This window comes from Netta rufina (genome assembly GCF_964035555.1).
Source record: "Netta rufina genome assembly, chromosome: 5".
In the NCBI taxonomy this organism is placed as follows: Eukaryota; Metazoa; Chordata; class Aves; order Anseriformes; family Anatidae; genus Netta; species Netta rufina.
The window spans coordinates 16,716,844-16,739,721 of record NC_140128.1 but is presented as its reverse complement, the minus strand read 5'-3'; the positions used below and the strand labels follow the sequence as shown (position 1 = coordinate 16,739,721).

At 38.2% G+C, this 22,878-nt stretch overlaps 1 protein-coding gene across 1 annotated transcript; it reads left to right on the top strand.

Annotated features, from left to right (window-relative positions):
* Window positions 1–3,424: 3,424 nt before the first annotated feature.
* Window positions 3,425–22,664, top strand: CAT (catalase). The gene is made up of 13 exons (XM_084287703.1): window positions 3,425–3,685; window positions 7,947–8,118; window positions 8,903–9,013; window positions 10,471–10,601; window positions 11,451–11,555; window positions 12,424–12,549; window positions 14,032–14,223; window positions 15,236–15,388; window positions 16,648–16,786; window positions 18,303–18,433; window positions 19,040–19,147; window positions 19,826–19,912; window positions 20,394–22,664. The coding sequence occupies exons 1-13, from the start codon at window positions 3,620–3,622 to the stop codon at window positions 20,457–20,459; spliced, it is 1,587 nt and encodes a 528-aa protein (XP_084143829.1). The 5' UTR covers window positions 3,425–3,619; the 3' UTR covers window positions 20,460–22,664.
* Window positions 22,665–22,878: the final 214 nt, after the last annotated feature.

Here is a 22,878-nt window from a genome sequence, read left to right as displayed (position 1 = left end):
CATATCCAGGCCTTGTCTCTAGATAGATGGTTTGGATACTCTGAAAGATATAAGTTTGAATATCATTAGTAGAAGCAGGAAGAACTTAATTAAGTCTCCCAATCCTGCGATAAGCATTCTAGACACTAATCTGTTTCATTAAAAGTTAGTATTAAAAAGAACAATCTTTGTGCTGCTCTTTTCTAATCCTTTAAAGTAAAAGTCAGAGTGGTTTCCATGCTCTGTGTTGAAGGTAAATGCTCTGGCTGTGTAGCAGAGGTACTCCAAGTATACCTACTCAACAGATGTAGAGAACATGGGAACATTTTTGAGTCTGCCTTAATCATAAGCAGGAGGTAGGCACCAAGTCAGTCATCCAAGATGGCTGATATTTGTCGTATGAAAGGTTTAGGTGCTTATGTAACTTAATTAGCAAATCAACAGATGCTACTGACCTTTTACTCAGCTAACTCTAGATCATTCCCTTCGGTGTAAAGGACTGAAATAGGAGTGAAATTTGTGTACAGTACGATTGCGTGTGTGCACCTGTGTGAAACTGACCTTGTAGTTTGTGTTTAAACTCACTTTAAATACAGAAAACAAAACACAAATGCTAAGTATTATGACTTTTAATCTCACAAAATCTTAATTAAGGGTGAAGTGTGGTTTGGATTATGCCTCAGAAAGACACGCAGCTACAGAGAACCAGTCTCCCCAGGTAAATAGAGATGATTAATTTGAAATTGTTTGAAGTTTGTTTACTTAATGCATATATAACAGGAGGCTTACTCAGGCAAATAAAATGCCTCAGGAATCAAATATCAAAATAGATGGTGGCAGTGGTTGGGGAAACCAATTAACATACCCACAGTAAGCTACCAGTGGAATTTAAACCAATATTCGCTGCTTTACTGAAAAGGCAGAGGATTATTTTTTTTTATAAGATGAAATGAGAGAAAAAAGTTGTGCATTTTCCACACTTAAGTTAGCCTTGGATGTGGCTTTTCATGTCAAATGCAGTTTTTCAGTTTTAATAAATCTAAGGTGTTTTAATAAAGTTAACTCTTCTTGTTTATACACACACATGTATGTATATAGACGTACATATATTACTCTAGCATTACAGTTAAAAAACAAGGGTTATGGGGAATGAAAGAAAAGCACTTTCTCTAAGTTACTCTTATTTTGAACTAGGTTTGTATCAAACAACTTTATCTACGCAGATTTGTTGACAGGCGATGTTAAACTTTAAAGGAAAAGTAAACAGAAGAATTTCATGTATGTTCACATTTCCCTTATTTTGCTGGATAAGCAAACTCATATATCAACTGCCTGATTTTAACACATAATATCAAGTCCTTATGAAAAAAACTTTTTATATTAAAAGTAATTTTAAAAACGTAAAAACTGTATGGCAAAGCACCATTTAAGTCTGAATGAATATCTGAAATGGTCATTAAATGTTCTCAGAAATGTCTGATGCTGAGGCCTACAAACTTACTTGCAGAATGGGACCAACCGCATTGAAAATAAAGTTTTCTATAAGATGTTGTTATGAAGCTTGGCTACTTTGTTGTTGTTGTTTAACTTTAGCTGATATTATAGGGGATGTACCTGCACTGTACCAAGACTTCTTAAAACTTTGTAGATTTACTCCTGGTTTAGCTTTACCAAAAATCTTCTGAATACAGTGAAAATCTGATACACAGAGTTCATCAGTAGTTACACAGAAGATGCAGTAGTTTGATGTATATTTAGTATAAAAGTAGTAGAAACATTGGTAACCTTTCTTGCTCTTCTTTATGATATTGGGTATTGTGTCAAAGAAGAAAAGATAGCAAGATTCAGAGACAGAAACAAACAAAAAAAAACCCACCACAGCAAACAAACAAACAAAAAAATCCCAAGTGAGGCTGAAGAAGGAAACAGGTAGTTTGCCGAGCTTACCACTAAGAAAAAGAAGTACCATTAGTGATATTCCCTCTGTACTTACATACAACTGCAGATACTAGATAAAGAATTGTCTGGTTGAAATAATGAACTAGACTATTTTTATGTCTCTTGTAGGAGACAAAATACAGAAATAATCTTGCAAATAAGCGTTTTCCTCATTTCATTTCTTTCTGACAGGCTGTGGGTAAACAACGCAGCTCTGCTTCATTGTTGCAATATGTATTCTGAAAAGAGCTGTACCAGCATTCTTACCAAGAATGGTGGGGGAGAAGAAAACAACAACCAAAACACTAAAATCTTGCTGACTTGGATGCTTTTATAAACCAGTACTCCTGCAAACCCAGTTGTGTAATTTCTGTTTGTTTAGGCAACTCTTCTATCTACTATGATTACCCTCAGTCATTGCCATCAGAGAAGGGCTAATAAGAGTAAAGGTACATACACATTTTAGGATTCTAGAGTGCCTAAATAGTCTCTTCCACGTGTTCAGGTCTAGAAGCCCCATCCAGAACTATGCACCACAAAGAGCAAGGCCACAGAACAATTGCTGGATAGAGATCTTCATCTACCTTCTGAGTGCGCAATGTCATTTAATATAGTTGTTGAAGACAGATTATTCCTCTTGCTGAAAGGATTTACCTCACAAATAGGAAAAATACCCCCCTGCTAACCACTTTTACCCTCTGTAGCTCATCTGTAAGGCACGAAGGCAGAGCCCTGTGCTATTACTGTTGCAGTACAAGGGACACAACTGCGTGCTGTGGTTTAGAAAGCTCAGCACGCAAGGGCCGTAGGAGCAGAACTGCAAGTGCCTGAGATGAGGGCTGTATTTACCTCATTTATAAATATAACCCAGGGTGTTTTCTTGTTTGTAACAGCGGTGAAAGTGTTTTTTTTTTTTTTTTAGGTTACAACTTGAGGCGTCCGAAGAAATACTGTTTACAATTGGGCACACGTGAGTTATGAGTAATGTTAACTATCACCTACACCTCCTTTGAAGTACAGATGCAAGAATGAACATTTAACTATGCACCTGGGCACTTGGATTGTGCAACGCAAGCCTTTCTCCCGCTGCAACCCTTGCCTCACAAACTCCCCGAGCGCGCTGCTTTTCCGTGCCCTCATCCTGCAACTTTCTTCGCTGCTGAGCAGCCACTGAACAGCTTCTGCCCAGCTGGCAGCCTTAGACAGCTCTGACACCTCAAAAACGTGTGACAAAAATCGAGCTTACGCGCCGCGATGCGATTAATGACACGCGTTAGAGCCTGACTGAGGAGCGAGCCCTCAGCAGCCTCCAGCCTCCCCTCAGAGCACCAACGGTCACCGCCTCGCGCTCCCGCCCCGTCAGGGGAGGGGGAGCAAGGGAAGGGGGGGGGGGGGGGGGGGGGCTCGCTTCTGTGATTGACACCCCTCTGAGCCACTCAGAGCTGGCTCTGCCAGCAGGACGCGGGGCTATTGGTCGGGGCGGCGGGGGTGGGTGGGCGCAGCTCCGTGGAGAGGGGTGGGTGGAGTAGGCGCGGTGGCTGCCGCTACTCGCAGGCGCTGCGGGGTCACCTCGCTGCTGCCTCCTGCCTGGGAGCGAGCCCGGCCCCGCCCCACCGCCCGCCATTCCCTCCCTCCCTGCCTCCTACCCGCCCGCCCGCTCAGTCTCTCGGTCTCTCTCTCGGGGGGCTCCGCAGCTCGCAAGATGGCTGACGGCCGCGACGTCGCCGCGGAGCAGCTGAAGCAGTGGCAGAGCCAGCGGGGCTCGCAGGTGCGCGGCGGCGGGGCCGTAACGGTCGTGGGGCGCCCTGAGGGGAGAGGGGGGCGCCCTGAGGGGGGCTGGTAACGAGGGGTGATGGCAGCGGGGGGTGGTTGCGGGTAGGACCGGGGCGGGAGGTTGGTGCAAGGCGTGGGGATGGGTAGTGGGCTGCAGAGCCCTCCTGCACAAGTAAATGCCCACAGAAATGCTTGTTTAAGCGTGTAAGCGCTGCGATGCCTGGTGTCGTGGCTCTTCAGAGCCGCCGTGTCAGGTTCCACTAGGTGTGTTGACAGGAACACGTTTGGGGCATTAAATACCCTTTGTGCTGCTCACGCTGACCAGCCGTCTCATAAAATACTATGGGCTACTTTACTGAAGGGTTTTCTGAAGGGTTACTTCTTAAAAGAACAGTTCCCCCTGTTTGCAGTCGTTTTTATTTTCTTGTTTTCACCAAAAAAGTACTGTATGAAGACTATTTCAGTGGTGAGATATGCCATATTCTGCCATATTTCACAGTTCACTCTTGGACTGTTGATGATATTATTTACATAGATGGCAGCTTAGCTTTTCTGTAGTGAAACAATATTTAAATATAGGCCAAGGTTAATTTGGAGACTGGGAGGTAGCACAGAGCCTGTGTTGCATAAGGAGTCATGAGACCTTCAGATAGAGAGTAGGGAAGGCTTATTAGAATTTTAAAGTGACTTGTATAAGGTGCAAAGTATCAGTAATGCCTGGAAGTATGCACTTTGATGTATGGTGTTTACAACAGCTGTGACTAAAATTCTCCTGGCTTCGATTCCTGTGACAGTGGCTTTGAATCTGCGTGTTCATCTCTTCAGGTTTTGGCTGTGTGCAGTTCCCAACCATATGAAAATACAGGCATCAAACTCAAAGCCAGGAGTAGTCTGAGGGTTCTTGTTGAAACTAACATGTTTCCTCCTCCTTCCTCACGTGGATGGACTTGTTTTGTGTGCCCTGCATGCCATTATCCTGAAACTAAGGGGAATATATCATACTGGTTGAAAAAGTGTTCGTACTTCTCATGCCAACATTGGAAAGAACATCTTAGAAAGTTTTCCTATACAAGAGACTTTACAGCTACAAAACTCTTCACTAAAATGTTTTTGATATGCTTTGTTTCAGAAAGATGTATTTTTAGATATTGTTTCTAGTAGTCTTCTATGCTAATGCTGTGGAAGAAATAGGTTTTTGGGCAACAATGTAGCTTGTTCATTTGAAAAAGGCTGCATTTACCAGCCTTCACACTTTGTTGCATATATAGTTTTTAACTAACATGCAGCGTTTTTTTTCCTTCAGGTACTTATGCTGAAGGTATTATAAAACCTTCAAAAGGTTTTATGGGCAAATCAAAAACTCCTTTTTAAAACTAAGGATACATGGTGGGTTTTTCCTGCTGTCTGTCCCTTACCAAGGGCTTTTGTGACCTGCTGCTCAGCAAAGCCCTCGGGAGTAGGTTTATGTGTTATAGTCCTACCCCTGTATGGTTAAACCTACTGGGCTTCTCAGAATCTGTAAACAATTCCAGATGAGCAGGGTAGCTCTCCATGACTTCTCTGTGCCTCAGTGGACTGGGTGGAGCTAGGTAGCTGCTCCACAAGGACATAAATATCAGTGACTTTAGAATCCCACTCTGTGGGCTGCAGGGGGGTGTAACAGGGACTGCAGAGGAGATGTGTTGTGTTAGAAATCCAGAATCCAATCACCAAGTTTCCTTCTTTTTGAATTGTAGTATGCAGAATTTATAAATGGTGTTTGAGCTGTGCACAGGGTTTGTATGTTGCAGTGCCACAGGCTGCTGTGGAGTGAGGATGCAGTGGAAGTCTCTGTATGTGTGGAACATGTAGGAAGGATGGACATGTCTTATCAATAGGAGTACAAGAAATGTGGAGAGAAAGATACAGAAGCTTAGGATGCCATTGGTGGGATCTTTTTTTTTTCTCACGTTACAAAGAGCTTGCTCGTCTTGTATTGATGACTGTCATACTCATATATAAAAAAAAAAAAGAAAAAGAACTTATGCTTGGTAAAATAAATGAATATTGTTTTTTAGCTTTTAGAAATGTGAAAACTTTAATCAGCAAAAATGATGAAAATCAAAGAAAAAGTGCAGGAATTGGATTTTTAGGAAGTGTTTACCTAAGCAAAACTTTCTTGACTAAAAAGTTGAATTTAAAAAACAAGTTTTAAAAGTTGAATTTACAATCCTCTGATATTGTGACAAATTTTTGGTCTCACCTGTGGACATCTGTTTATTAGAATACTATTTTGAGATGTTAAACCTTTAGCATAACTAAGAATGCGAACTTTCAGTTCCATCTGCCCTGGTGACTGCTCAAAGTGAGCAGTGAAATCATTTTCTTTGGCCCATTTAAAACTGAACATAATATAAGGCAGGCAGAAGAGAAGCAGGGGAAAGAGTATTGAGAACAGCTTCCACTTCTCTTTATTTCCATTGACAAACTCTAGATAATATTTTCATTGAAGTAAAAGTTTCTTTAACTTGAGAGTACTCTAAATAAAGCTTAAATGGCAACTTTGTAAGTTTCCGAACATCTGTAAAGTTCCTGTTTGTAACTGTTTGAATGTTTGTAACATTCTTTAAAGTTTGTATCAACTGCAATGTAGGTTAGCATTTCAAATATCCTGAAGTAGTCTAGGAATTGAATATATGCTTATAGCTAATGAATTAGTGAATGAAGAATAAAGAACCTGGTTATTTTGTGATTTCAAGTCAGTTAGCACATGCTGCATATTAGTAAGAACATGTTGGAAATGCAGTTATCCTGTCAAACGTCTTTTATGTGGTTATTCATGTACCAGTGCTAAACAAAGGCAAATGACTCCTCCTGCGTGCTTCACCTCACCCAGAGCTCTGGGTGTAGATGTGAGTAATTGTTCTGCCCCTGTCTCTTGGGAAGTATCTGGAGGCTAGTTGGGTGCAGCATACTCTTCCATGAGTTACAGGCTGGAATTTTGCCTGTTCAGTGATAGGATTAAAACACTTCAGGAAAAATGTGGATTGTCAGGATAAAGTTGGAACCCATGAACTCACTGATAGTAGTAAATGCCTCATCAAGGGTTGCTTTGTTCATCCCATCCCTTTTCATTAATGAAACTGTAAAAGGGAGGGAATGAGTGGGTTTGTCCTGGTGCATTTCCCATGGTTCAGTTACGTGGATGCTTCTGGCAGAAAAGGGTGGGACAATACTGGTATCCTATGTGGATACATGCCAGTTTAGTGCAATGTATAAATGTGGATTTGGTGTTAAATAGCCATGGTCTGACTCAAATATTTGAGCTCAAATATCTGTTGCAAGTTCTTTGCTTATTCTTTTCTTGCCAACTTGAATTCTGTTCAATATCCTTGACCAACGCTGCCCCTGCTCCCAACAGTTAATAGATGTGCCCCAGGGACAAACCTGATGTCTGCAACCATCAGGTCTCTGGAGCTGATGGACTTTTGCTTGCTATGTTTTATGCAGTACTCAGCAAAATGGATCTGTCACCTTATAGGGGAGTATGAATGTAGATGTGATGCAGATAAATTCTTCTCTGCTGGATTTTTTTTTTTTTTAAGGGAAGTGGGAGGACACTAGTTAAATAACGCTACAGAATTCTAGCAGTGAAGTGATCTTGGGGTGTCTCTCATCTTTGGGTACAGGGTCACTCCCACTGCACAAAGATGCTGCACTTGGAAGGAGCCTACAAGAATGGTTAACTTAGATGTGGTATGGAAGGGTGGGGCAAACATTGAATATGGGCTATTTCAGGCAATTCCTTTAAAAAGACAGTTCTGGTTTCCTGTCCTTTTGACAGATAATAACTTACAGTAGGGCTTCTGATAATCCTCTTCCTTCAATCACTCCAGGTTTGAATCTGTAGTGATTCCCTGGGTGTTCCTGCTTATGTCATTATCACAACTCTTTCAGACTAATGATGGTAGTAATGTGTGCCTTCTAGTCATTGCTGTGACTTCATATTTTCTTGAAGCAAGGTAAAGTCTTAATAAAATTTCTGAACCATTGAAAACATTCCGTGGTTATCTATGACATTAACTGCTGTTCTTAAGTAGCCTCAGACATAGGACTGTGCTGATGCAGCTGTGCCTCTAATTTCTGTAACAATTTCCAGAATCTTATGCTGTTTTCTAATGTACTTTCATATGTGATACAACTGTTGACCAGGTATGGGTGTTATGTGGCTTAGAGGATTTTTGGCTTCTGGTGTTGATACTGACTTCCTCTTTCAGAGGCCAGATGTCTTGACCACTGGAGCTGGGAACCCAATTGGGGATAAGCTTAATCTTATGACAGTAGGGCCCCGTGGTCCTCTTCTGGTTCAAGATGTTGTTTTCACTGATGAGATGGCTCATTTTGACAGAGAGAGAATTCCTGAAAGAGTTGTGCATGCAAAAGGAGCAGGTATGTTTCATTAATACTTATTTGTGTTTTTCTTCATGCAGCACTAGGCTTTAAAAATCTTTGAGATAACCAATTGTTATAGATGCGTTGCATTACAATATAATCTATGATCTGGTTATACTAATAACAGTAAGAACAGGAATTAAAGCTTAGTTTAGAACCACTTGTAGTATCTTTGACCTGAAGGTAGATGGATCAAGTATGTGAAGCTTAAAGTGACTTTTTACATTTTTTTTTTTTTTTATAATTCAGTTTTAACATCTGCCTGTACCTTCATAGTTGTGGAACTGGCATCTGTTTTGTTACATATAGCTTATAAACTATGGACTGAATCTTATTGTAATGTGAGTGTATACAGAAAAATTCCTCTGTGGGAGTAAAAGTAACTGTGTTGCTTCATCTGGTTTAAAGATGGACCGACAGTGCTGCAACGCATGCCAGGATTGAAGAAATACATGTCTTGCTCAGAGATAAATATGTAAACTCTTGGCAGAAAAGCACTCAGAGTTACTGTTTATTTTGTAGAGCAGAAGTAAGGCCTGTATTGCTGCCAGGAACTGTTAACGATGTGTTCAGGATGGGGAGGGGGAAATGCTGTGCAAGCAGTATGTAGTGTGTGATATAAACTTTGTTCTTGGGTGATTTAGTGCATAGATTTAAACTGGTGTATTTCCATGATTTCTTTTGGTTTTATGATGTTCAAGCAGGCAGCACTGAATAATGTGCTTTGTGAGTGACAGGAAAGTATCCTGATAATCTGATATTTCTAAATGCTTTTTTTCAGGTGCTTTTGGCTATTTTGAAGTAACTCATGATATTACGAAGTATTGTAAGGCAAAAGTGTTTGAACACATTGGAAAAAGAACACCAATTGCTATACGGTTCTCAACTGTTGGTAAGGCTGTGAAGTTATTGTGTATCTTCTTACATGGGTACTAATAGTTAACACTGATATTGATATGTTTGCATTACAGAGCACTGAAATTGAACTTCAGATATTTTGAAATGTTATGGCACCTAATTCCTCTTCTGTCAATTTCATTTAATTTTTAAGACCTTAAACAATGATAAGCAGGGTCTGTGCCTTCTGGCAAGAACCCACTGTAGGTACTTCTGTTGGTACTTTCTCCCTTACAATGTGGAAGAAAGAAATGGTAGTCTGCTATTTTTGGTTGTGATGGAAAGCTTACTTTGTTTCTGGATGGATCATAAAAATGAACTTGCATACTGCAGTTCTACACTTGAAATTGGAAGGCTTGAAATCTTCCGCTGTATTAATGACTTTGAGATGAGTGGTGTGGAAAATAAACTCTAGGCAAATAATAATCTTCTCTAAACAAAATCTTCTTTCTTTTTCTAAAGAGCTGAATGAATGAATTGACAATCTTAAATGATATTAGGTAAAACGTGCATTATAAGAAATACCTTATACCTGATAGAAAAATGACCTTTAAAAAGGTATGTTACTATTTTATGTTTAAAAAAATTCTAATGAGAATTTAGTTCTGGAAAATTGTCTTGGAGAAAAGGGAAGGGGAGGAAGAGGACAAAGCTCAAGTAGCTGCTGTTTTTGGCCTACTAGCCTTTACTGCCACCAAAACTCAGGTGCTCATGGAATGTCCTCTGGGGGTTGGGGTAAAAAGCACACAGCTGAGCTTGATGAGCAAACTGTGCTAAAGAGGTATGTTGCACTGTTACCTTTCCTTTCCCTGCTATGTTTAAACATGTTTCTTCCTAGTTATTTCATAGTAAACAATGATTTTCCAAGAGAGATTGAGTGTCTTAATTATTTCAACATGCTGACTAGCATTAACTGTTTCTGAATACATCTAGAATGCTTTTGATCAGGTATCGTGGTGGATGCTTTTGCTGTGGTGTAATCTACCCACTGAAAGGATTGTTTTGGGTAAAGCTGGGGGGTAATTAGAAGCATTGCAACTCTTCTATGAGTTGCATACGCTACTTAGATTGCTACCTTCCAAACGAGAGCTTTCACAATGGGATTTAATACACAAGCTAATATACTTTTTGCCAATTCAGCCTTATCTGATGTCTGTTAGTGATAAAGCAAACAAGTACATCCACTCAAACCAATAAAGACTAGAATTTGCATCAACTATGGCCTGCATGCTTGGGTGGGTGTCTATTTACACTTTGGAAGCTTCAGGCACTGTCTGAAGTATTATGGCAAATATAACAAATTCCATAGTAAAGAAGAGACTTTAATTAAAAAAAAAAAAATCAAAGCCAAACACTCTCAGGATCTTATGGCATATTCTAAAGTTCCATAGTTTTATGCTTAGAATTGGTTTCATACTGTAACACTTGTATACATTCTTATGTTTCTTCAAGCTGGAGAATCTGGGTCAGCTGATACAGTTCGTGACCCTCGAGGCTTTGCAATGAAATTCTATACAGAAGAGGGTAACTGGGATCTTGTGGGAAACAATACTCCTATCTTCTTTATTCGGGATGCAATGTTGGTAAGTATGTACCAAAGACAATGGTACTTCATGAAAGAGTCCAAAGGCTTGTTCACATCTTATTCTTGCTTCACTGAGAAGCAAAATTCCATGTTTTGACATGTTTACTCTATCCATTGGATGTTCCAATAGTTTTTGATTTGATAAGGTGGTATTTAAAAAAAACTTCAATAAGAGATAAAGCTTGATTACTTATGTTGGTACTTTGATACCACACGTGCTTAGCTGTTTGCTTTTGCACATGTCCCTGCATAATAGCCATCAGGTAAATAATTGTGATTTTAACCCTCAAGTCATTTCAGCTTCACTGGTGTTAGAAATAGCTATTTCTTCTGTAGATGTCTTAAATTTCAAGGCTATTCGAAGGAAAGTTGAAAAGCTTCTTATAAATTCTTTTGTATTAAATCTGATTATTTGTGTAAGTTTAACTGTACTTTGTAAGAAGAGGGGACTTTCCTAAGAATAGAGTTGTTCTGTATGACTTAAATTGATATTTTATAATATTATATTTTATATCTCTGTATTCATTTTGGAGTTAAATATCCAATAGTTTATATGAAATCTGAGTGCTTGCCTTATTTTATTAGGCAGAAGTTGAAAGCATTGTCTGGCTCTGAGCATCCTGTTTATCATAATTGTAAATATTTTGCTTTTAGAGTCAAATCAGTGAAGTTATGGTAATTGAAAAACTTTCTCATCTTTCACTGTCTTGTTCCTTTTGTAGATAAAAATGTATTAGGAAAAAAACCCTGTACATCTTATTCAGTACCAGAAGTTGATTAGCATATCCTGTATGACTTGCAAAATGAAGTTAAACTTTTTTTCCCTCCCCTCCCCCTGACAAATTAGTTTCCATCCTTCATCCATAGCCAAAAGAGGAACCCTCAGACTCATTTGAAGGACGCAGATATGGTATGGGACTTTTGGAGTCTTCGCCCTGAGTCTTTGCATCAGGTAAGGTTCTCTTGAATATCACGGCAACATAAGTTTTTAACTGAAACTGCTTTATCTGGATCCAATGTAATCTTTTAAGAACTCTAAAGGTCAGAGGCCTACTATAGCTTTTAATGCTCTTGACATGTTTTTATGTTTTTCTAGTTTTGCCTTTTCTTTTATAGACTATGAAATAGACAGGATTTTTGTTTCCATAATCATATTTTACATAGAGGTAAAGGGGAAGTTAGTGGACTTTCTTAGTATTAAAGTAGTGAGAATATCGATCGTCAGCAAACTGTATATTAACATTATATATAGAGAAGAATGTTATACCAAAAGAAGCAAATACAAAATTCAGTATATGTATCCTTTTGAAAAAGAAAATGGATTCATCTGAAAGCCTTTCAGTTACTACTGCTTGGGAAGTGGTATCACAAGTATTGTTTGTGGTAATAAGCCTAAAGGAAGCTGCATTTGGAATAGCTTTGCATGGTGGTATGTTTATTGCTTGAGAAATCAGTTATTCAGGACTTCGCATTTCAGATGTTTTTTAAAACCTGTTGAAAATTGTATATTTAAATTATCCATGCTTATCTGCCCTGTGCTTATAGGGAGAATGATAACATTAATGTGCAATATTAACCTAAAGATAACGAATATTTCATGTGGCCATACTTCTTCACACAAGTTCAATTCACATCCTGGTATGTGGAAAGTCTAAGCAGTCTTAGTTTAAGTCTTAGAACCTTAAACTATAACATCCTAGAATATTTTCTCTCGTTAAGATGACTTCCAGTGATGCAGATGAATTTAAGTGACCTTTGACTCAAGTGGTCCTTTATTTGTACTGTTGAACGAGCAAATGTTGTTGGGTTCTTCTCTTTAGGTGTCTTTCTTGTTTAGTGACCGTGGTATTCCTGATGGATATCGCCATATGAATGGATATGGATCACATACTTTTAAACTGATTAATGCTAGTGGGAAAGCAGTTTATTGCAAGTTTCATGTGAAGGTATGTTCTTCTCCAGTTATCTATTGGAAAGATATGTCATACTGAAGTTTAAAAAAATAACGAAGGTTGTCTGAATGTTCTGTAGTTAATTTTTAGTTCAGAAAACATTTATTCATGCATAGACCAAATGTAAATGGTGTATGTTTTTCATAAGTTGCATACATCTAATGAATGAAGGATGTTCCTATTTAGGAATGTTTTAATGTATGTGATATGTTCATGGCTACAGCGTAGTTCAGATTCAACAGCTGTTTCTTCAGGTAAAAATTCTCTGTCTGGCTCTGGTTATTGTTCCTGTTAGCATTCTGTATATGAGTCACACTGATACAGTATTTCCAAGTTGTATGTGAGTCAAGCAATATAATCCTCACTTCCCAAGAGCTCTGTGGCTGAAACTTACAGAACTTTTATGACTTTGTCAGAACGTACTTGGTAGTACATCTTGCTTGGAAACAACTTCCCATCAGTTTTAAAGACAACACAGATTCTTACTTTGTTAGATGTTAGTAGAGGCTGGACACACCTTTGGAGCAAGACTTGAGAAACCATTATGTTAAACCAAGAAGGATTGCATAGCAGCTTTTACCTTTTGAGGTGTCAGAAGCTTATAAAAATGAGACTTCAGTGCTAAAAGTGTCAGAAATTAAGGGGAAGGAGAAAAAAGTTTAAAAATTACAGATCATGTAGGATGTTCAGCATTGAAGGTGGCCACCCTTTTATCAGTTTGTGTTGGCATGTGGTCTATAGGAAGGGATGGGATGGTAAGATAGTAAAGGAATACTCTGTCTGTAAAGGGAAACATCTCTATTTGATGTGCTGTATCATATTTTTGTTCTGTAGTATAGTATTACATTTATTTCACAGAATCAGAATGGTTTGGGTTGGAAGGGACCTTAAAGATCACTGAACTCCAATCCCCTCTTCCCCCTTCCACCATGGACAGGGACACCTTCAACTAGACCAGGTTGCTCAAAGCCCCATCCAACCTGGCCTTAAACACATTCAACTTACCTGGGCAACCTGTTCCAGTGCCTTTATCACCTTTCATGCTAAAGAATTTTTCTTATCGAAATTAAATCTACCCTTTTTTAGTTTATCTCCCCAGCTTTCTTGTGGGCTCTTGTTTAGATACTAAGAGGCCACTATATGATCTCCCTGCAGCCTTCTCTTTTCTAGGCTGAACAACCCCAACTCTGTCTGTCCTTGTAACAGAGGTGTTCCAGCCATTTGATCATCTTTGTGGCCCTCATCTGGACTTGTTCTAATTTGCGCTTTATCATAGAACTAACTTTTATTTGGAAAGCAGCTGTTGAATGTAATGTGTACTACTGAATGTACTCTGAACCTAAATTGCTGGGGATTAGGAGATGGACAATCATGCTCTTAAATCTTGAGTCTCGTTAAAAACATGTTTTTGTGTTTTTTTTTTTTTTTTGTAATTTCTGCATTTATAACTGGTTCTATTTCTCTCATTGCTTTTAGACTGATCAGGGCATCAAAAATCTTTCTGTTGAGGAAGCAGGAAGGCTGGCTTCTACTGATCCTGATTATGGAATACGTGATCTTTACAATGCCATAGCCCATGGCAACTACCCATCCTGGTCTTTCTACATTCAAGTTATGACATTTGAAGAAGCAGAGAAGTTTCCATTTAATCCTTTTGATTTAACTAAGGTATATCTGCTACAACTGTGAATATTTTATTTCAGCTTGTTTAAGAGGTCATGAGATGAAAACTTAGGAAATGCCGGAAACAAGCTTATCCATAAATAAAGCAAACAGGTTCCACAGAGTAGCACTGTTTAGGGTCCAGTTCTTATGACTACAGTTGGTCTGTCCCTTTTATTCCTATCACTTCATTTTTTTTTTTAAGTGTGCTGTTTATTACATGGTCAGGATGAGTCAGAAATTCCAGAGATGAAATCATATACCTGTAAAACATATTGGGGTGTGGGATGGGGGGGAATATGTCCAGTTACTGAATTTTGAGTGCTGGGTATTTAATCCAGAAAGCTGGAAATCAGATCAAATTCCTGTGGTATAGTGTAAAATCTGATGTTGTTCTTCCTTGGAGAAATATGTTTAGGGCTTGATTTGGGCTTGTAGATTACAACTGTACTGCATTTCAAAAGTCTGATCTCAGATCATAGTCACACCCTGAGCTAGCTAGTTTTGAATGTTGTTGATCGTGTAGTTTCTGATCTTGGTCTCATCTTTTGTCAGATTTCTATTTGCTATTCCAAAGAATGGCATGCTGAAAGACTAACAGACTTGTATTTTTTTCCTCAAATATTGCTCCCCTGAAATGGCCAAATAATTTTGACCTTGAAAGTTTAGGCCAAGAGGAGAAAGAAAAGGCTAGTTAAGCTGGTTATATTTTGTAGTAGCCGAAAACAATCATGCTACCAGTTCCACCTACAATATTGCATTCCTAGGCATCTCTTCAAGTGCCTGTGGGTATTTTATTTAAGTAGTCAAGTGCTGAGATTATGCTGTGATGAAATAAGTTGCATGAATACTCTGAATTGCAAAAGACTTGGACGTTCCTCAACATTTATTAGCAAAATAGAAATGACTTCAGTAATGTATTCTCTCAATTGAGACTATTAGGTAGCTCTTGCCTGTTTTATTATTTAAGCTACATAATACAACATTTATTTTAATGCATGTGTTTAATGTCTTATAGATCTGGCCACATGGTGACTACCCTCTCATTCCTGTGGGAAAGCTTGTTTTGAACAGGAATCCTGTCAATTACTTTGCAGAGGTAGAACAGATGGCATATGATCCAAACAACATGCCACCTGGTATTGAACCTAGCCCTGATAAGATGCTGCAGGTAAACTACGGTCAGAATCTCGTATTTCCTTGTTTATGGAAGTATTGCTATCACTGTTTCGTAGAATCATAGAATGGTTTGGGTTGGAAGGGACCTTAAAGACCATCTCATTACAGTCCCCTTGCCATGGGCAGGGACACCTTCCACTAGACCAGGTTGCTCAAAGCCTCATCCAACCTGGCCTTAAATGCTTCCAGGGATGGGGCATCCACAACCTCTCTGGGCAACCTCTTCCAGTGCCTCATCACTCTTAAAAAGCCATTACCCCTTGTCCTCTTGCTGCTTACCCTTGTAAAAAGTTCCTCTCCAGCTTTCTTGTAGACACTTTTAGGTACTGGAAGGCCACTATAAGGTCTCCCTGCAGCCTTCTTTTCTCCAGGCTGAGCAACCCCAACTCCCTCAGCCTTTCTTCTTAGAAGAGGTGCTCCAGCACTCTCTTCCAGTGTTGTGGCCCTCCTCTGGAATCACTCCAGTGGGTCCGTGACTTTCTTGTGTTGAGGACCTAAGTGCAGGCTGCAGTACTCCAGGTGGGGTCTCATGAGAGTAGAGTGGAAGGGGAGAATCACCTCCCTCAAACTGCTGGCCATTCTTCTTTTGATGCAGCCCAGGATATGGCTGGCTTTCCGGGCTGTAAGCACACATTGAGAAGCCCAACGTGAGCCAGCATCAATCAACACCCTTCGATAAGCCCTTCTCCTTAGGGCTGCTCTTAATCCATTCTCGGCCCAGCCTGTATTTGTTCTTGAGATTGCCCTGATTCAGGTGCACAACCTTGCACTTGGTCTTGTTGAACTTCATGATGCTTACATGAGCCCACTTACCAAGCCTGTTTCAGGTCCCTCTGGATGGCATCCCTTCCCTGCAGTGTGTTGACTGCATCACACAACTTGGTGTGGCGTCATTGGCAAATTTCCTGGGGGTGCACTCAATTCCACTGTCTGTGTTACTGGCAAAGATGTTAAACAGCACCAGTCCCAATATCAGTCCCTGAGAAATACCACTTGTCACTGGTCTCCACTTGAACGTTGAGCTGTTTACTGCAACTGTTTGTGATGTTCCTTATCTACTGAGTGGTCCATCTGTTAAATTCGTATCTCTCCCACCTACAGACAAGGATGTCATGCACGGCAGTGTCACTTGCTTTGTGCACATCCAAACTGTCATGGGCAAGGACACTTTGCACTAGACCATATTTCAGATGTAATAAATTTTTAAGTCTAAGGTTGAAAGAGATCTATTAATGTTATGCATTTTTTAAGGGTCGTCTTTTTGCGTATGCTGATACACATAGACATCGTCTGGGACCTAACTACCTACAAATTCCTGTGAATTGCCCCTTCAGAGCTCGTGTAGCCAATTATCAGAGGGATGGACCAATGTGCGTGACTGACAACCAAGGTATTAATGAAAATCCTTTTAAATATGATGATACTTGTACTGTTTCTTCTGTTCATAAGGGGATATAAAATGTTTGCTAAATAAATATTAATAGCCAAAAATTTTTACATGGTGAGGAACATTACATAAGCATATATATATATAGACTACAGAATGCATTCTTTATTCTTACTTCTTACTTCTTTATTCTTACTTCTGCCTTGTATCAAATAATTGATAGTTCCTATCTGGGTTTTCAATTTGATATATATATATAACTGTCACTTGTGATAAATACTCATTTGCAATTTGTGTATATATACATATATGTATACATACACCAATTATGTAAATATATAATGGCTCTATCTCTTGTATTACTTCAGAAAAGCAGAGTTTAGATATTTGTGTGGAGTAAACTCCACACAAAAAAACTCCTGTAAGAATGGAATTTTACTTAGTTTTAAACAAAGTGAAGCTTAAGATATGTTTTTGAAAACTTACTGATAGGTCATCATCAGGGCACTTGCAGAATACCCCAAGTCAAATGAATTCAGTTACGTCTCTAGCTTGTTCATTTAAGTATGTCTGGGAACATACTTGTTAAAAGGGACTTATTTCGAAAGTGCTGAAATACTAATTGTTTAAAATTCAGAAATATGCCTGACAACTGGTTTCATGGAACTTAATTGCTATTTTGTTTTTATGTATAGGCAAAAATCTGTTCTAACAAATAGAAGAGACTAAATCTGTTGAGAAGGCAAATACAGACTCATTAAAAAGTTGAAGTGCTTTGCTTTCTGACTTCCAAGAAACTGAAAGCCAGGAGTATAAATGTCAAGACTGGAATTTTAACTTTACCTCTATTACATGATATGTTCTGTCAGTGTTTGTCCAATAGTGTCTGATTTATACCTAAGCGTAAGCCAGTATACGCTTAAGCTATGCCTCATGCTGCAAACATGTATTCCTCCGGGCTATGGGTCCTAACGCTTCTTGAAGGAGGAGGCGGAAATACTTTAAAAAAACAGGAACTTGAAAACGATTACTCCGATCCAAGAGCAGATTCAAAAAAAAAATAATTTAAGAAGCCTTGTAAGTTAATTGTGTTTAAAATACAGACCCTTACATAGTTCAGTGTAACCCTATTTCAAATAAGCAGTTGGAAGTATATTTTTATATTGCCTTTGGACTAAAACTTGAATGACCTCCACAACTTCGTTAAAATTCTGAGCAATGGTGTTTTGAAAATGGCCAGACCTCCTTATTTCTGAAACAAAGCCTGTTTTTTACCCAAAGACTTATGTAAATCCTGCTTGTAGTAAGTGCTTTTTTAAGCACTGTCTGAAAGATAGCTGATCTTGAGCTTTGGTCGACATATAATTGAGAACTGTTTTTAATAAAGTAAATTTTAATTGATTTTTTTAGGTTCTTTTAGGCGAAGTACACTTTCTCTTCTAAATTAACCTGAGATCTGATTTCTTTTCATCTGATTTCTTTTTTCCCCCTTCCATCCCTGTTTGTATTCACTTCTCAGGTGGTGCCCCAAACTATTATCCAAACAGTTTTACTGGTCCAGAAGATCAGCCTGTTGTGAAGGAGAGCCGCATGTGTATTTCAGGAGATGTGCAGCGTTTCAATAGTGCAAATGAAGATAATGTGTCTCAGGTATGATGTATGAGGCTTTTATGCTGCTTATTATAGAAGATGAGTGTATGGGCTGTCTAAAGAATACTAACAAGGAACATTCCATCACAGATCTCTTTGCTGAAGCATTTGGTCTAACCTGAAGTTCAGATACCATAGAACTTTGAAAGATCTCTGTATATTTTAATAATGATGAATAACTGTCCTTTTGCTGACAGGGCAGTTAATCAACTCTTACCGACCTCTCTGCCGTCTATGTTTGAGCGTTGATATTTAGAGGTAGTGATTTTCAGTTTTCCTGCAACTGGTGTATGCAGATACTAAAACTAGAATTTACATGTAATGTCATGATCATCAATTCGTGAATTGGAGCCCAACAGCATATTTGTTTTCACTAGTTAGATGAGTGATTTCAAACTTGAAATGAGTTGCTAGCAGGTTTGCTTGGAGAGAAAAAAAAAACAAAAAAACAACTTGCCAATTGTCTGCCTTTGGAGTTGTATTTAAGTGTTGCCTGACTAGTAAGTGAAAGCTATTTTTTCAGTAATAATGAATTTTAAGTCCAAGTACTATGGACAGAATGGCTTAGTGTTCAGTTTTCAAGATAAAACTGTTTCTGTTTATAAGGTGCGAGATTTCTATATCAAAGTGCTGAAGGAGGATGAACGTCAAAGGCTGTGTAAAAATATTGCTGATCATCTTAAAGATGCTCAACTCTTCATTCAGAAGAGAGCTGTAAGTAGCCTAGATATTTTTTGTCTTTGCTCTTCTTTCTAGACTTCCATGCAGTGTAGCAACTTTTCATTAAAATATCAATATGCTTATGGAGAAGGTCAGGAATTCTAGATTTTCTTGTGCAGGAGTTATGAATACAGAACACTTACATGTGTGCATCGTTACAGGAATAAATGTAGAACATGTTAAAATGACTTTGCTGCTGGAAATAATAAGATTGCTGAACATCGGGGATGTCATTATATGTTTACCGTAGTACTTTAAAAATCAGATGACTGCCAGTAGTGTTAGGCCAAAGGTTGGACTAGATGATCTTGGAAGTCTCTTCCAAGCTAGATGATTCTGTGATGTTTGTCTACGGAGAAGGAAGAGAGCCAGTGTCAGGGAGGAACTGGAACTTTCCTGATTTAAAACAAAATTCCACTGGGAAAGACCTCTAAATTGGGCATTATAGAAACAGTGAGTCATTGTACTCATTGCTCCTTTCTGGCTGGTCAGATTCAAATGTTTTTTGTTTTTTGTTTTGTTTTTTTTTTTTTTTTTTTTTGGAAAAGTGTTTTCCTCCTCCTGTTCCTCGTATGTCCTGGTATAGACCATGGAATATGAAAAAAAAAAAATTGAAGGGTATCTCACGGAGAGAAATCAAGTTCTTGTCTTGTTTTTTTTTTTCCTGTTAAGGTGAAAAACTTCACTGATGTTCATCCTGACTATGGTGCCCGTATTCAATCATTACTGGACAAATACAATGCTGAAAGTGGGAAAAAGGTATGTTAATGACTTGCGTAGTTGAATTTTCATGGGTTGGATTTTTTCATTTTTTCCATAACTCCACCGAAGTGAGAGATCAGTTTTGATCTACATTTGATTTAAATCGGAGGAATTAATGCATGTGGTATCTAAAAAATGTGGAAGCATCACTCCTAACTACATTAAACATATCTTAACCAGTGATATAAGATAATCTTGTTTTAGTTGTTTCTTAAAGGTACTGGAAGATAACTGTAAGTGCAATGCAGGCTGTTCAGGTTGATCCTTAGACCAAATCATCTATTTTCTGTACTCTTAAAAAAAAAAAAAAATATATATATATATATATATATACACACACTTATTTGAGACTCGCCTAGATGCTGTGCTTGCTACATAGAATAACAAAATTGCTGCTATAAGTACGCAATTCTTTCTGAAGTGACTTATGACTACTTTCTGTGGAACTTGTTCTGAATATTTCTCTTATCATTTTTAGGACGTAATTAAGACGTACACACAAGCCACTTCTCGCATGTCTGCCAAAGAAAGATCCAACTTGTAAAGTGTGCTACAGAGATTTACCCTATGAATCTTGTTTCCACATGACTGCAGGACAACTTGTTGAACATGTTAATGAATGTAGCAGACTTCTGCACAAATACAGCAGTATTTTACAGGCTTGATTTATTAAGCTTTCAAGTGCCTGTATCTGTACTGAAAACAGTAAGTTACACTAGCTAACAATCCTAGTGCCTTTCAACACTAGTGCTTTACTGCTTGCTAACAATATAAAGTGTCTTCAAGGAAACTGATTAAGAAGTTTTTCTAGAAGGAAATATAAGTTTAATCAAAGTGTTTCTTTATTTTATAACTACTCTAGCTAAATCGCACAACGGAACTTGTCTAATGATACTGTGATTATCCTTGTGGATGAACTTGTTCACATTAAAAAGCTGATACTGCTTAGTATTGCTAATAAAATAGTTACCTGTAGGTATTTGTAGACACTTTGAGTTTAATTTTTGCCTTCCAGAAGGAAAGTACATATGCAGTAATTCTACTAAAACTGGTTCTTTCTCATTCATTATAAAAAAAATAAAATAAAAATGAAGCTGAATAGGAAGTTGATCCTAACTGAAGTTAATCTCAACATATGTAAGTTTTATTCCTAATAATACTTTAAGGTAATAAATCCATGCATATTAGTGCTGGGTCAGAGATCACCATCTCCCTTGGATCATTTGAGGTAGATATTTTTCTAATTGTATACGTTTTACAACAAAACTGATTTACATCTTACAAGTCCTTGGGGTGGGGGGGATGCGGAAGTGTCCTTCCTAGTTCACAGGAATTTAAATAGAGAGACTAATTTAATAAAAACTATTCCCAATAGCTTTTGAAATTGTTACTAGTATAATCTGATGTTGCTATTTGTCAAACCCCAGGGTTGTTTTTCAGAATTAAGCATTAACTGCAATTGTATGTTTGTTTAAATGTGCATGTATCTATGGATAGATATAGGTATAAAACCTGATTTTAGATGTCAGAATTTTGTCTACTGCTTGTAAACTAATTAATTGGTACAAAAAAAAATTGGAAACCTTTGAACTATAAAGTAATCACTCTTGGATCCAAAGGTGTTTCTTTAGCTTAGAGATACTTTTTGTCTACAATCTTGGAGTATAATCTTTAATAATGTCTTATGAACCAATGAAAAATTAATGTTTATATTAGAATTTAAAGTTCAGAGTGCAGTTAAATGATAATTATGTAATTTCTGGTCTTATCTCACTTGAATATGTATGGTGTTAGCCTAAGGAAGTACGCTGTCGGCATCTGAATGCTTTACCATATGTGCATAAAACAAAGCCAAGGCTTAAGCTATTGTTTTATAAGGGTTGAAATCCCACCGAGTTTTTTCCTCAATTATTTGGAAAGTGTTTCCGAGTTATGGGATAACTAGTGTTCAAGCTAACTATTGCAGTTTAGAACAAAAATCTGTCCTACCCATTACATGTTGAAGTTAGTCCTAACAGTCCAAGAAATGTTTCTGAACTGTGCTCAGTAGGATCAGGCAATCTGCCATGCATCTAAAATCCTGGCAAGTTTTAATAACTACTTTGCCTGTTATTTCTCCCTCTTCCTTTGCCAAAGAGAAAGATCAGTGCACATGTGTAACTGGTCCAGATTCTAGTTATACAGCATTACTTCCTTTTCCTTTCCTTGTTTGTCTGCTAATGTTGCTTTACTAGCATTCACATTGGAAGAAGCATGATGATACAAAGGATTTCAGAGCCCAGCTAATAGATCTTAAGCAAATATGTCAACTTCAATTCATAAAATCAAAATTTGATTCTTCTGAGGATCTATCTTGAGTTGTATTTTGAATAGGTATACTTCTTGATTCAACTTTCAAGTATGGGTTCACGTTATGAGAACTGATAGATTTTTATTAAAAAGTTGTTAATGCTTTCACTAAATAGAAACATAGAAAGCTGTTAGAATGCTGTCTACTGATCTGTTGTGAAAAGCCATCTGTGATGCAGTAAAATAAAATAAAATGTCAGTTTATTTTACCCTATTTGCCTGATCAGGCTGGTGGGAGCTGGAAGAGCTGTGTGGATTGGTGGGAGTATTTCTCTGGCAGATGGAATCCTAATGAGTCTCGGAAAAGAGTAAGCAAGACTTAATCTTTAATTTTGGTGGTCTCTGCTGAATGGATAATACTGTCTTTCTCTTATTTCTGAAATAAAACAATTTAAACAACTCTGGGCTACATGTTGTCTTTTTTTGTGAGCATGTCTTCAATTTATTTTAATCTAGCAAGTTCATGCCTTCATTTGTGTGGTTTCCTTGTGCAGAAGCTGTTGAAGTTTTTGGGGAACTGGTGTTTATTTCAGAACACAAGCTATTTAGACTGCACAGACCCTGATGGCATACAAAGGCCTTGGTCTCAAGGCTGACACTGGGAATTAATGGGG